The 15,535-nt window shown below is 36.2% G+C and overlaps 1 protein-coding gene across 1 annotated transcript in view; it reads left to right on the top strand.

Annotated features, from left to right (window-relative positions):
- Window positions 1-14,910, top strand: part of SELENOF (selenoprotein F) — a 55,445-nt gene extending 40,535 nt beyond the window's left edge. The window contains exons 4-5 of the mRNA XM_035018118.1: window positions 11,422-11,471; window positions 14,065-14,910. Coding sequence (XP_034874009.1) covers window positions 11,422-11,471; window positions 14,065-14,196 — 182 coding nt within the window. The 3' untranslated portion in view covers window positions 14,197-14,910. The remainder of the gene's footprint in view (window positions 1-11,421; window positions 11,472-14,064) is intronic.
- The last annotated feature ends 625 nt before the right edge of the window (window positions 14,911-15,535 follow it).

Genomic DNA, 15,535 nt, shown 5'->3' on the forward strand with positions numbered 1-15,535 from the left:
TTTGGTGGTCTTTAGTGTTTTCTATATAAAGTATCTTGTCATCTGCAAATAATAACAGTTTTACTTCTTTACAAATTTGGTTGCCTTTCTTTTTCTTCTCTGCTGCAGCTAGGACTTCCAGTACTATGTTGAGTAAAAGTGGTAAGTGTGGAATCCTTTCTTGTTCCTGATCTTAGAGGAAAAGCTTTGAGTGTTTCACCATTGAATATGATGTTAGCTTTGGCTTTTTCATACATGGCCTTTATTATGTTGAGGTATATTCCCTCCTAACCCACCTCATTTTGAGTTTGTATCATAAGCAGAGGTAGAATTTTGTCAGATGCCCTTTTCTGCATCCATTGAGATGATCATATGGTTTGTATCTTTCCTCTTATTAATGTATGTCACATTGGCGAATATTGAACCACTCTTGCATCCTTGGAACAAATCCCACTTGATCATGGTGAGTGATCCTTTCAAAGTCTTGTTGCATGTGGTTTGCAAATATTTTGTTGAGGATATTTGTGTCTGTGTTCAGCAGGGATACGGGCCTGTAGTTTTTTTTTTCATGTGAGGGTAATGCTGGCCTCATAGAGTGTATTTGGAAGCTTTCCTTTCTCTCCTCTTCTATTTTTTGGAATAGTTTGAGGATAAGTATTAAATCTTCCTTACATGTTTGATAGAATTCACCCATGAATTCATCTGGTCCTGGACTTTATTTTGTTTGTTGGGTGTTTTTAAATCATTGATTCAGTCTCATTACACATGATTGGTCTGTTCAAATATTCTATTTCTGATTCTGTTTTGGAAGATTGTATGTTGCTGGGAAGTTACTCATTTTTCATAATATTTTCTTACAATTCATTGTATTCTGTAGTGTCAGTTATTTTTCCTTTATTTCTAATTTTGAGTCTTTTTTTTTTAAGATTTCATTTATTTATTTGACAGGGAGAGGGAGAGCACAAACAGGGGGAGTGGCAGGCAGAGGGAGAAGCAGGCTCCCCACAGAGGGAGCCTGATGTGGGGCTCTATCCCGGGACCCTGGGATCATGACCTGAGCCGAAGGCAGACGCTTAACTGACTGAGCCACCCAGGTGCCCCGAGTCCTCTTTCTTGATGAGTCTAGCTAAAGGCTTTTGAATTTTATTTATCTTTTCAGAGAACCAGCTCTTGGTTTCATTGAACTTTTCTCTTGTTTTTTTAGTTGCCATTTCATTTATTTCCGCTCTAATCTTTTAATTTCCCTCCTTTCCACTGGCTTTGTTTGTTCTTTTTCTAGTTTCTTTAGGTGTAAGGTTAGGTTTTCTGAGGATTTTCTTGTTTCTTGAGGTAGGCCTGTATCTCAATAAATTTCCCTCTTAAAACTGCTTTTGCTGTGTCTCAAAGATTTTGGATCATTATGTTTTCATTTTTATTTCTCTCCATGTATTTATTTTCTTTTTGATTTTGTGTTTAGTAGCGTCTTTTTTTTAACCTTCATGTGTTTTTGCTTTTTCACGTTTTTTTTCTTGTAATTTATTTGTTTCATACCTTTATGGTCGGAAAAGATATGATATGATTTCAGACTTCTAAAATTATTTGGACTTCTTTGTGGCCTAAGATAGGAGCTGCCTTGGAGAATGTACCATGTGCACTTGAATGTATATTCAGTAGTTTTTGGATGGAATATCCTGTGTGTATCTGTTCTATCTGGTCTAATGTGTCATTCAAAGCCACTTTTTCCTTGTTGATTTTCTGTTCACAATATCTACCCATTGATGTAAGTGGGGTGTTTAAGTCACCTACTATTTTATTAGTGCTAATTTCTTACTTTATGCCTTTTATAATTGCTTTATGTATTTATGTGATACTATTTTGGGTGCAGAGATATTTATAATTAAGTCCTCTTGTTGAAGTGATCACTTTATCATTCTGTAATGCCCTTCTTTATCTCTTGCTACAGTCTTTGTAAAAGTATTCCTACCTTTTTCTCGCTCTCTCTCCCATTTGCATGGAATAGCTTTACCCATACCTTCACTTTTCACTCCTTATGTGTCTTTAAGTCTGAAGCAAGTCTCTTGTAAACACGATATAGATGGGTCTTTTTTGTTGTTTACCCATTCAGTCACCCTGTGTCTTTTGATTGGAGCATTTAGTCTATTTACTTGTTCTTTGTGAGAGAGAGAGAACGCAGGTGCACGCACAGGCAGGGAGGGGCAGAGGGAGAGACAGAATCTTAAGCAGGGCTCGATCTCAGGACCTTGATATCATGACCCGAGCTGAAATCAAGAGTCAGGCACTTGGGCGCCTGGGTGGCTCAGTTGGTTGAGCGACAGCCTTCGGCTCAGGTCATGATCCTGGAGTCCTGAGATCGAGTTCCGCGTCAGTTCCCCACTCAGCGGGGAGTCAGCTTTTCCCTCTGACCCTCCTCCCTCTCATGCTCTCTATCATTCTCTCTCAATAAATAAGAATCCTTAAAAAGAAAAAAAATAAAATTTATTATAAGAGTCAGGCACTTAACCCACTTAGCCATATTCCATTTACATTTAAATTAAGTATTCATGGATGTGTCCTTATTGTCCTTTTGTTAATTGCTTTGTGGTTGTTTTTGTAGTTCTCTGTCTTCTCTCATTCTCTTTTGGTTTGATGGCTTTAACATTATGCTTGGATTCCTTTTATTTTTTGTGTATATCACAGATTTATTTTTGGTTATCATTGGGTTCATATATAACATTCTTTGTGTATAGCAGTCTATATGAAGTTGATGACCACTTACATTTTATGTATGATTTCGTATTTTACATCTTTTTGTGTATCCCTTGACTAATTTTTTAGATGAAATTGATTTTACTACTTTTGTGTTTTAATCTCCACATTGGCTTAATCTACTCCTTTTACTATGTTTGCTTTTTACCTTTGAAATTTTTTCTTTTTCCTAATTTTCTTCTCATTATGGCCTTTTCTTTCTACTTAAGAATTCCCTTTATCATTTCTTGTAAGCCTAGTTAAGTAGTGATGAACTGCTTTAACTTCTGTTTGGGAAACTTTTTTTTCTCCTTCTATTCTTAATGATAACCTCACTGAGTATCCTTGAAGGTTTTTTTCCTTTCAGCACTTTGAATTTATCATGCCACTCCCTTCTGGCCTCAGTTTCTGGTGAAAAATGGGGCCTCCCTGATTGTAACTGTTTTCTCTTGCTTTGCTTTTAAGGTTCTCTGTCTTTAATCTTCGATATTTTAATTATTACGTGTCTTGGAGTGGACCTCTTGGTTTGTCTTGTTAGGGGTTCTGCATGCTTCCTGGACCTGAATGTTTGTTTCCTTTCCCATGTTAGGGAAGTTTTCAACTATTTTTTTAAGTAAGTTTTCTGACCCCTTGTTTTTCTCTTCTCCTTCTGGTATCCCTATAATGTGAATATGTTACACTGGATGATGTTGCATATTTCCCATAACCTATTCTCATTTTTTATTCTCTTTGATATTTGGCTTGGTTACTTTCCATTACCTTGTCTCCTAGATTGCTGATCCATTCTTCTGCGTTCCGTCATCTGTTGATTCCTTCTAGTGTATTTTTCATTTTAGTTATTGAATTTTTCAACTCTGGTTCTTTTTTATATTTTCTGTGTCTTTGAAGTTGTAACTGTGTTTATCTACTCTTCTCAAGTCCACTGAGTATGACTATTACTTTAATGTTTCATCAGGCATATTACTTATCTGTTGCATTTAGCTCTTTTACTGTGATTTCTGTCATGTTCATTCATTTGGGACATATGCCTCAGTCTTCTTACCTTGTCTTACTCTGTGTTTGTGTGTATTAGGTCAACTACAGCTTTTGGTCTTGAAATTAGTTACCTTGTGGGACACCTGGGTGGCTCAGTCAGTTAAGCATCTGCCTTCGGCTCAGGTCATGATCCTGGAGTCCTGGGATCGAGTCCCGCAAGGGGCTCTCTGCTCAGTGGGGGAGCCTGCTTCTCCTTCCGCCCTGTTTGTGCTTGCTTGCGTGCGCTCTCGCTCTCTCTCACACACAAATAAATAAAATCTTTGAAAGAAAAGAAAGAAAGTAGTTACCTTGTAAGGAAATGGTCTTGTGGTGCCCTAGAACACAATCCATTCTTTTCACCAGAACTCAGTGCTCCAGGGGTGTCCCCTCTGTGGGCTGCATGTGTCGTCCTATTATGGTTGAGCTACCCACCGAAGGCAGTCACCCTCTTTGCCTCCTGTGGGCACACTGGGCAGAGTTTGCTCCCTGTGCTGTTGAGGCCCACCTGTGGCTGATGTGGGGTCATTGGAGGGTGGAGCCAGCAGTCATCCTAGTTGTCCACAGTTAGCCTCTCTGCCACAGCTGCAAGCACACAGAAGAGCAGGGCTTTCTCCCTGTTCAACCAGCTAAGGGGCTCAGCTTCATGAACTACAGTCATGCTGGGGTGAGGGGCTCGCTCTCCCTCTCCCCAGGGCAGGAGTCACTTTGAGTGGCCCTGTGGACCTAATGTTTTATCATTTGTAGTAGCATGAAAAGTAATAAAGACAATTCCTTCTTAAGCATGAGTCTTACAATGTTAAGCATATGTGTGTGTCTCAAAAAAATTTTTTTCCCTAATTATGTAGGTCTTGGCAAACTTTCTGTGAAAGGCTAAATAAAATTTTTCAGCTTGATAGGCAACAAAGGTCTATGCTAGAACTATTGAACTCTACTTCTGTAGTATAGAAGCAGCCATAGACAATATTTAAGTAAGTGTGGCTTTGTTCCAGTAAACTGTACTTACTAAAGCAGCAGCCTAGACTATGGACCTCAGACTATAGTTTGCCAATTCCTTATTAAAATCATATACTTTTGAAGGCAAAAAAAAAAAAAAAAAGTGTTTTTGGGTTTTTTTTTGTTTTTTTGCCAGGCCCAACTCTGCTTAGCTTCTGAGGCCAGACGAGATCAGGCACGTTGATGATTTCACTTCTACGAACTTCTCATGCCAGTAGTAATGCCTAGGATTATGAGGCTACATTAGAGTTTTACTAGAAGCAGTATCATTCATTAGTATTCACTTCATCAGTTTTTCTCATTTATAAAATGGGTAATAGATGGTTTAAAATCAGTAAAAACACACCTTATAAGATTGTTTTGAAGATTAAATAACACACCTACATCACTTAGTATGTGCGTGGCACCACCAAATACAGAGTAAACCATTCACTAATTCTGTGAATACTTACTGAGTGCTTTACTGTGTGTCAAGCACTATTTCAGTACCAAGGATATTAAATGGTGGGTATTGTTTTTATAACATACTCTCTTCAGGTAATAAATTTCCATTAGTAACCATCAGGCATTTCTGTACTCCTTTATTTGCCGTCTTTAAAAAATAAAAACAGCTCAAATCAGTATATCAGTTAAAGCCGTAGCAGAATTTTATTTGCTGCCAGCCATTCTTCTACTTATGACATTCTGGCTTCTGTTTCTACTATTTTACCTCCTGATGTTTAAATCTTACTCGACTCTAGTATTTGAAACTCTTCCCTTCACTTCTGTGAATTTGTTACCTCCTAGTTTTTCCTACAACTAACAAGCTTTCCATTTTCCTTTCCTAGCATCTCATCTACCACCCACCTTTCAAATGTTAGTTATAGTCAGGGTCTATCTTTATATTTTCCTTCCTTTCTTACTCTCTTGAATGTCCTACTCCCTCGGTACCAATTTAGTTACCTGATGACTCCTAATCTGTATCTTTAGGTCACATCTCTCTGTTAGAAATCACATTTCTGGGCGCCTGGGTGGCTCAGTTGGTTAAGCGACTGCCTTCGGCTCAGGTCATGATCCTGGAGTCCAGGGATCAAGTCCCGCATCGGGCTCCCTGCTCAGCAGGGAGTCTGCTTCTCCCTCTCCCACTCCTCCCTCTTGTGTTCTCTCTCTCAAATAAATAAATAAAATCTTTAAAAAAATAAAAAGAAATCACATTTCTGACTGCAAGTGGACATTTTCATTTGTATAATCTCGTAGATACCTTAAGCCTATGAATCGTCTGAAAATCTTGTTAAATATAGAGTAAATTCTGTAAATTTGGGGTGGATCCTGAGATTCTGCATTTCTAGTAATCCTCCAGGCTGTGGCCCACATTTTTGGTAGAGAGGCCTTAAACCCAGCATATCCAAAAACTGAATTGCTGGGTTTCTCTTAGAAAAGTATACCATCTTCTTTCCTGTTTCCACAAATGGCAGTATCACCAAGCAAAAGCATAAAACACAGGAATCATGACTAACCTTTATTTCACTTTATACTCAGTCACCAAATGGTATCTCTTCCCCTCCTTAAGAACTTTCAAATCTTACATCCTTGGCCTTCTCTGTGATTTAAATTAAGCCTTTGGCATCTTTCTCTAGAAGGATTAGTTATTTGTTATCTGGTCTAGGTATCTATGTTCCCTTTTCTTTCTTTTGTTGTGTCCTCTACACAACTACCAAAAAGACCTTTTCCGGTAGACATACTTGATTTCTGTGGCCCTCTATAGTTCCCCATTACAGAATAAATTGTCAAACTCAATAGCTTCACAGTACAAGACCCATCACAACATGCTTTTCTTGATTGTCATTCACACCCCTAGTTCACGTGCACAACTATCTGCATTTCTCTGAACTCTGATCTCTAAGACTTTGCATACACCGCATGTTCCTCCTGACTTATGCCCCTTCCAGTTCTTGTAGCAAACTGCTGTTCATTCAAAATTTAGTCCAAACGTTTTTTGTGGACTTTAGACAGAATTTTTCACTTTATCCTTTATATTCCACAGTTGCCACATAATATTATAATGTACTTATTTGCTTTATTGGTCTTTTGCCTCTACCGAACTAGGAACTCCTAAAGCCCAGAATTTTTTTTTTGTCATTAATTTACCCAGAATCTATCTAACACTACTCCTCGTATTAAGAGGAATTCAAATATTTATTGAATGGAATTACAAAATGTATCTAATTCAAGGGTGCCCCCACTTTTGACAAATGGGAATCGGGTGAAAAGCCTGTGTTTGTGTTGGTTAATATATCCCTGATGGATTTATAGTCTTCAAACATTCTTTTTCTTTATCTTTCCACACTAAGAAGTCATATTTTTAGTTTGTCTTGTCTTCGTTGTTGTACCTCCAGTCTCCTCAGATTCTTTCAGTTATTTAAGTTGCTCTTTTCTGAATGTTTTTTCAAGTGCTTTTAAATGGTCTTGTTGGGAAGACCCACATGACTCATAATTCTACACTCCAGATGGTTTGTATACAAGAGTAAATTTTCTTATTTTAGAGATACTCTTTTAGGTACCCAGAAGCTTGCTGGAGCACTGTTGAGAATTCAGTTCTGTTGTTTGTTGTTGTTGGTCGTTCTCATTGTATTGTTTCTGGGTGTGATATACGACATTTTTATTTAGAATATATTCTGATTCAAATGTTTATTTTTATCAACAGGAAAACATCTGTCATTTCTTATAATTTTATGTGATAGTTCACAAGTCTTAACCATCCTTTCTATAAGCCCTTATAATCAAATTAAATCTTAAAACCAGTAAAGTACATTGTATGACTGACTAATTGTGATGTGATCAAGGGTATATCATTACATCTAGCCAAGTATATTGTCTTTTTCATTTATATTTTCACTTATTTTGAAAATAAATTAATTCAAACATTTTCCTTTAACCTCAGGACATACCCTTCCTGTTATCTCATCATCCCCAATTTTACCCTCTCTTTGGAACTAGGAGGATAGATTTTGTTTTTAATATTGTTTATTACCTCTGAAGAGTCTGAATTAGAAGAAGAGTCCTACTAGTTTCTAAGTACTACATATAGCAAAACCAAGCTCCTCTCCAAGGGAGCTGTGCAAATGCCCTGCTGATAGAATCCAGAGTGAAAAGCTGAAACATTTCATGTGTTTTCTAATCACTTCTGTATATTTGATCACTTTAAAGTACTAGTCACAAAACTGCCTTTATAACTGACAAATAAGTTGGCATAAGAACATTTTCTAGAAATGGAATGACTGGATTTTTTTTTTTTTTTTTAGATTTTATTTACTTGTCAGAGCACAAGCAGGGAGAGTGGCAGGCAGAAGGAGAAGAGGGCTCCCCACTGAGCAAGGAGCCTGATGCAGGACTTGATCCCAGGACCCTGGGATCATGACCTGAGCCGAAGGCAGACGCTTAACTGACTGAGCCACCCAGGAGTCCCAGTGACTGGATTTCTTTGGGAATAATCAAACTGATGTTATTGAGCTATTTTTAAAACAGCAGAAAGTAAACTAGAAAAGAAGTTACTAGGAGTCTTTTTGCAAGTTTTATACTCTCATATAGCCTGTCCCAGTGCCATGTGTACATAACAGCACCCAAGTATCTGTTGGAAGATTAATTCACGGCTTGTAAAATGTGATTCGCTACTACAGGGTATTGAACAGATACTCCCCTCATTCAAGACTAGGGGGCTTTGTAGATCTATGGTTAAAAAGCAAAGAACTGATGAAAATAGTCATTAGTGACTCATATTAAGTTTATTCATTTCAGCCTATTAAAAATCTATTGAATGAAAATTATTAAATGTGCTAGGCTCTATTAAGGGATACAAAAAATATATAAGAACAGTCCTTTTCCCCTAGAGTAGTTTCTTATGCATTAGACAACACACTTAGTGTTAACCGGTGTTTTGTACAAGTATACATATAGCATTTGCCAAAGGGATGGTATAAAATGCAACAGGTATCATGAGATCTTTTTTGCTTGGGGATTCAAGAGTCTGCAGAGTATTTGGATAAATCCTAAAGGATGGAGTTAATAAGAAGTTCTAATAAAAAGACTTAACAATCAGCTTTATTTTGAACTGAATTCTGTAGGGGAATTATAGATAGGATATCTGAGTCTCTTCCCACAAGTTCTTAATCTTAAAAAGAAAAACTATATACTTGCATTTAGGACAATAAAACAAAGAGTAATAGTAAATAAGGACCTTTATAATGAAACATGTCTATAATTCCAGTGCTAGTTAATTGTAAGTTTAAGAAATAAGTTCTCAGAAGCATGTATGTCACCATAAAGTCTAAGAACTATCAAGTATTATTTTAGAAAAATGTGTTCTAAATTTAACTAAACAGTTTTATATGATGATTGCTAAAAAATTGGTAGAGTGTAGATCAATAGTCCAAAAAAGGGAAAACGTTCATTTAAAACTTCCCCAAGGGGCACCTGGGTGGCTCAGTGGGTTAAACATCTACCTTCAGCTTGGGTCATAATCCCAGAGTCCTAGGATCAAGCCCCACATCGGGCTTCCCTGCTCAGCAGAGAGCCGCTTCTCCCTCTCCCTCTGCTTGTGCTCGTTCTCCCTCTCTCTCATTCTGTCAAATAAATAAAATCTTAAAAAAAAAAAATTGGGAGGGCACCTGGGTGGCTCAGTTGGTTAAGCGACTGCCTTCAGCTCAGGTCATGATCCTGGAGTCCCAGGATCGAGTCCCGCATCGGGCTCCCTGCTCGGCAGGGAGTCTGCTTCTCCCTCTGACCCTCCCCCCCCTCATGTGCTCTCTGTCTCTCTCATTCTCTCTGTCTCAAATAAATAAAACCTTTAAAAAAAAAAAAATTAATGTAAAACTTCCCAAACCCCGTGCTCCACATATAACCCCCTATTAAAATAATAGTTAACATTTTTTAAAGGTTATGTGTATTGTACCAGGTATTTTATATTTTCTAGCTTAATTTTTTAAAGATATTTGAATAAATATATTGAAATATTTTTTTGTAACAACCAGAGGAAACAAACTGATCTCAAACTTGCTTTTTATTTACTTTTTTTTTTTTTTTTTTTTTAAGATTTATTTATTTGACAGAGACACAGCAAGAGAGGAAACACAAGCAGGGGGAGTGGGAGAGGGAGAAGCAGGCTTCCCGCGGGGCAGGGAGCCCGATGCAGGGCTCGATCCCAGGACCCTGGGATCATGACCTGAGCCGAAGGCAGACGCTTAACGACTGAGCCACCCAGGCGCCCCTCAAACTTGCTTTTTATATATGAGTTTGCTTCTATGTCAGTAAATAGATTAGTTTTTAATGATTGTATGCATTTTGTGGTATGGTCCACATTAATTTATTTAACCTGTAGCTTCTTACACATTTAGATTTTTTCCAAATTTCTAGATGTGGTTAGTGGGACCTTATATATTATGTATCTTTGCATTATATTGTACACTTATTTCCTCAGAATAAAGAAATACCCAGCAGGGGACTTTCAGATTTGAAGAATATGTACATTTTAAGACTGTGTTCATTTTGCTAAATACCTCTCTGGAAATACATGTCTATTTATATTTCTCCCGCAAGTAACTCCCAGGAAAATCCCTCTCCTCACCCCCTCTCTAACCTTAAATATTCCTTTTAACTTTTGGCACTCTGAGTGAGAGTATCTCATTGTTTTGACATTGGATTTTTAGTGAGGATGAACATTTATTTCAAATGTTTATTGACCATTTGTATATTTGTACATTACATGCTCCTCTCTTTAGTCCATTTGTGCACCTATTATGTATTTAATAATTTATGAGAACTTTTATACATTGTTAGAGATTTTTACTTTTAATTTTGTTTCTAGTGGTGTTTAACTGTCCTGAAGTTTTCATTTTTGTATAGGCATATCCATAAAGCATTTCCTCTATGGTCATAGTTAGGAAGAAGAATTTTATATTCCGTATTGAAGTTGTCTATGTTAACTTCTCTGTAATACTTACCACAGCTGAAATTATTAGTGTGACTACTGGTTTAGCATCTTTCTTCCTCACTGGACTGTAAGCTCCATAAGAGCAGGAATCATGTTTTATCTCTGTCGTCTGGCGTACAGTGAGGTCTGCAATAAATATTTGTTGAATGAATTGAAAATCTTAATCCATCAGGAATTCATTTAGATACAAGATAGAAAAACAGGTACCTAGATCCTATTTTTCCCTAATAATTTGACAGATTTTCTCCAGTGTGTTAAATAATTCACACATACACCCCCAGACACAAACACATAATCATTTTCTCCTTCCCTCTCTGATTTGATAGTTTTACCATATTAAACAATGCATGCGGATATTTGATTATCTCTAGATCTCCTAATCTGTTTTATCTATTCTGGTATGACATTGTCTATTAACAATGGAACAAATTCCCCTCCAGTATTTCACTTTTTCTAAACTACCCAGACTTCTTACACATTTACTCTTATCACAGAGCTTTACTACCAAGCCCTCAGAATCCCATTAGAATTTGGGATTTTGATTAAGTTTGAAACAATTAACATCTTAAAATATTTATTCTTATTGAATAGTATGATATGCCTTTTCCATTTATTTATATGTTTGAATTTCCTTAGTTTTTTTTATGTAGGATCTAATGTTTTATTGAGTGTATTTGTACTTTTTGTATTAATCTTTGTAGCTAGCTTGAGTTTCAGAGTGAATAATTGGAATCTTTTTTCTTAAGCTTTTGTCAGGAGTGATAAACCCAAACTATTCAGAGGACTACAAATCAAGGTAAGAGGATTTTAATGGAATTCCTTTTTTCCAGTATTTTTTTTAATACCTTAGAGTAATTTTAGGTATACAGAAAAATTGATCCAAAAGTACGCTGTTCCCATATATACCCCCTCCTTGTATCCTCCCACCAGTTTCCCTTAACATCTTGCATTTATGTGGCACAATTGATGAACCAGTACTGATACATTATTAACTAAATTCCATAGCTTGCATTAGGATTTTTTCTGTATTGCATAGTTCTAGTTTTACCAAATGTATATAATACCACGTATACACCATTACAGTATCTTACAGAATAGTTTCATTGCCCTAAAAATATCCTGTGCTCTACCTCTTCATACCTCTTCCTGCCTCACCCCCTCCCGCAAACCCCTGGCAACCACTGATCTGTCTGTAGTTTACCTTTTGCAGAAGGTCATATGGTTGAAATCATACAGTATGTAGCCTTTTCAATTGGCTTCTTGGACTTAGCAATATGCACTTAAGGTTCTTTCCATATCTTCCTTACAGCTAGGTAGCTCATTTCTTGTTAACACTAAATAATATGAACATTCTGTTGTACCATAGTTTTTATATTCACTTATGGAAGGACATCTTGGTCGCTTCCAATTTTTGGCAATTACGAGTAAAGCTGCCATACACATTTTTGTGTAGACATAAGTTTTCAACTTATTACCTAGGAGCACAATTGCTAGATCATATAGTAAGATTGTTTAGCTTTGTAAGAAATTCCCAACCTATCTTCTAAATTGGCTATGTTATGTTGCATTCCTACTAGTTATGAGAGTTTCTGTGGTTCCCCATTTTCACTAGCATTAAGTATTGTCAGTGCTTGGCATTTTAGCCATTCTAATAAGTACATGATATTATCTCATCGTTTTATTTTGCAGTTCCCTAATTGAGCATCTTTTCATAAACCTATTGGCCGTCTGTAGGTCTTTTGGGTATCTGTTCAGATCTTTAGCCCACTTTTTAAATTTTTAATTGTGATAAATACATAATATTAAATTTACCATCTTAACTATTTTTAAACATACAGTTCAGCAGTGTTATATATATATTCACTGTTGGGGGCGCCTGGGTGGCTCAGTCGGTTAAGCGTCTGCCTTCGGCTCAGGTCATGATCCTGGAATCCTGGGATCAAGCCCCGCATCGGGCTCCCTGTTCGGCGGGGAGCCTGCTTCTCCCTCTCCCACTCCCCCTGCTTGTGTTCCCTCTCTTGCTGTCTCTCGTTCTGTCAAATAAAATCTTTCAAAATATATATATATATATACACACATATATATGTGTATATGTATATGTGTATATGTATATATGTGTGTATATGTATATGTATGTGTGTGTGTGTATATGTATGTATATATATGTATATATTCACTGTTGGGCAACAGATCTCTGAAATTTCTTCATCTTGCAACACTGAAAGTCTATACCTATTAAACACTAATTCCCCCTGTCCTCCTCCCAGCCCTTTGACCAACCACCCTTCTGCTTTGTTTCTGTGATTTTCACTATTTTAGATACTTCATACGAGTTGAATCATGCAGTATTCGTCCTTTCATGGCTGGCTTATTAGCATGAGTCCCCCAAGGTTCATCTACCTTGAAGCGTGTGACAGGATGCTTTTTCTCCATCTATTGATAATATTTTTCTTAGCCTATTGGTGGGGTTATAGGAACTGATTTTCAAACGTTGTACCAGGCTTGTATACCTGGCATAAATCCTAATTGGTCATGGTATGTAATTCCTTCATACAGTTAGGTTTGACAATATTTTGAAGATTTTTACAGCTATATTCTATGTAAATTTTTCTTTTTGTGGACTAAAATGAGTTTTTGAAAAGTCAAATCTTTTAAAATAGTTTGTAGATAATCTAACCAAAAATGGTTTATTAATGGTATTGATTCGTTACAAATGGCTTGAGACTATACCAGGTGCTAATCACACCAGAGCTTGTCTCCAGCTCTGTAGAGTTCACAGACTAGACACCTGAGGCATAAATTGCCGAAAGAAGTTCTGAGAGCTGCCTTCATCATCACTGCTGCATTTTTAGATATGTGATTCAACTTAATTTAGCATTGAAGATGGATTTCTTAATGAATTGGAATCATGTTTGTTGATCATGTTGGTCACTGTTAGAATTTCCTCAGTTCTCTGTCATATTATTAGGGTCAACTAGTGAGTCTGAAGTTTCAGAATCCAGCCTAATTATAAACTAATTACAATAAAAAATAATTGATTTCTTAAAATTTAAAACTCAATACAGAATTTTGATAATTTGTGTGCACAGTCATTCTCATTTTGAACTTGTCTCCTCCATTAGGTTTTAAGCTCATGTGGACTTTGTTGTATATACAATAAATGTTTGTTTACATTCAATAATCTTATATCTTAGTCTTGATACCAACAGGTGTTTCTCTTTTTAGAGGTAAATGTAATTATTTAGTTCTTTTTTGAAATCCTATAAGACCTATTATGTTATATCTACATGCCTTTTTTATAGGGTAAAGCTGGATTAAATTGTTTGGTTTTTGGTTGAGGCTGAGAAGGCTCTTCTAAGCAGATAAAAATGATGTCCTTCTTTTTGTAGTATGTTCGTGGTTCAGATCCTGTATTAAAGCTCTTGGATGACAACGGGAACATTGCTGAAGAATTAAGCATCCTCAAATGGAACACAGACAGTGTAGAAGAATTCCTGAGTGAAAAGTTGGAACGCATATAAATCTTGCTTCAATTTTGTCCTATCCTTTTGTTACCTTATCAAATGAAATATTACAGTACCTAGAGAATATTTTAGTTTTGCCTCCTTCCTTTGATCTTTCTTTCTGTGAGGCATTAAACAGCTCATTAACAGTTGAAGTGGCAGCACAGCCCATGGTATCTGAGGAGTTGGCAAGCTTAACAAAACCCAGTTTTCATAAATTTCCATCCTTCCCCATTTGTTGATACCACTAACGAAATGCTTTGTAATAGTTGGCTAATTATGCAAATGATAGTTTGTAATAATTGGTCCAGTTTTAGGAACAGCAGATGTTTAGAGTAGGCGGGTGATAAGGGAGATGCCTACTGTGCCTCATGCACGTGCTGTGTGCTCTTTGAAAGCAACAGCAAAAACTACAAAGTATGAGCCACTGAGCCTCAACAGATTGCCTGCTTCTCGTTTTCCTAGCTTTCCTTTTAATAGAAATGTTATAGTTCATAATGAATGTGTTGCATTAAAACTTTATGGCTTCATTATTGTAAAACAGATTCAAGATCTACAGTAAGAATGAAACATTCACAGAGATTTGCATTAATGAAGACTACACAGAAAACCTTCAGGAGGATTTGTGTGGTTCTGATATTTAGCAAACTTTTGTGCTTCACGCTCTTACAGAAAAATAAAAAATGATCATTTGTTTAAGACCAAAATATAAATAAAGTTTCAAAAAAAAAATCAAGAATTTGAAATTCTTCTGATTTGTCCTCTCGTGTTTAAAAATGACACATTTCTCAGTGCATTTTTATTTTTTCATAGAAGCCCTATTTTATCCAAAATGTTAAAATGGCTATAGTGTTTCAAACTTATTGTGGGTGATATTACTTTATACTTGTCTAGCAGTTTCTCAAAGTGCTTTTATCTGTGAACACATTTTGTATTGATATCTCCTTTAAGGAATAGCTCTTAAAATGCAGAATTTTTATTGCGCTATTAAAAATTATTTTTCTTGCTTGACCCTCTGGTGGTTCACTAAGAACAACATTCATCCAAATGAATTTAGGTCATTTAAACCTCTTATCAAATGGGTCTAATCTTATGTCTGCTTAATCTCAGGATACATTCTTATAATCTAGAAACTTCAGAAATAAATTAGAATTAAACCATATTAATGAAGGATATTTGGAAGTCCTCAAAGATACTACCAGGAAATGTTTATAGAATATTTTTAAGAGATTGGTTATTATTACTAGCATTTTGTATTATGTCATATTTTAAATTAAGTATATTTGTAAAGCCATGAAGAGAATAAACCCTAGGCAAGTTGGTTAACAAAATAAAACACTATGAGAAGTCTTGGCAA

Source organism: Mirounga leonina, unplaced genomic scaffold (assembly GCF_011800145.1).
Source record: "Mirounga leonina isolate KUSES-001 unplaced genomic scaffold, KU_Mleo_1.0 Mir_173, whole genome shotgun sequence".
NCBI lineage: Eukaryota > Metazoa > Chordata > Mammalia > Carnivora > Phocidae > Mirounga > Mirounga leonina.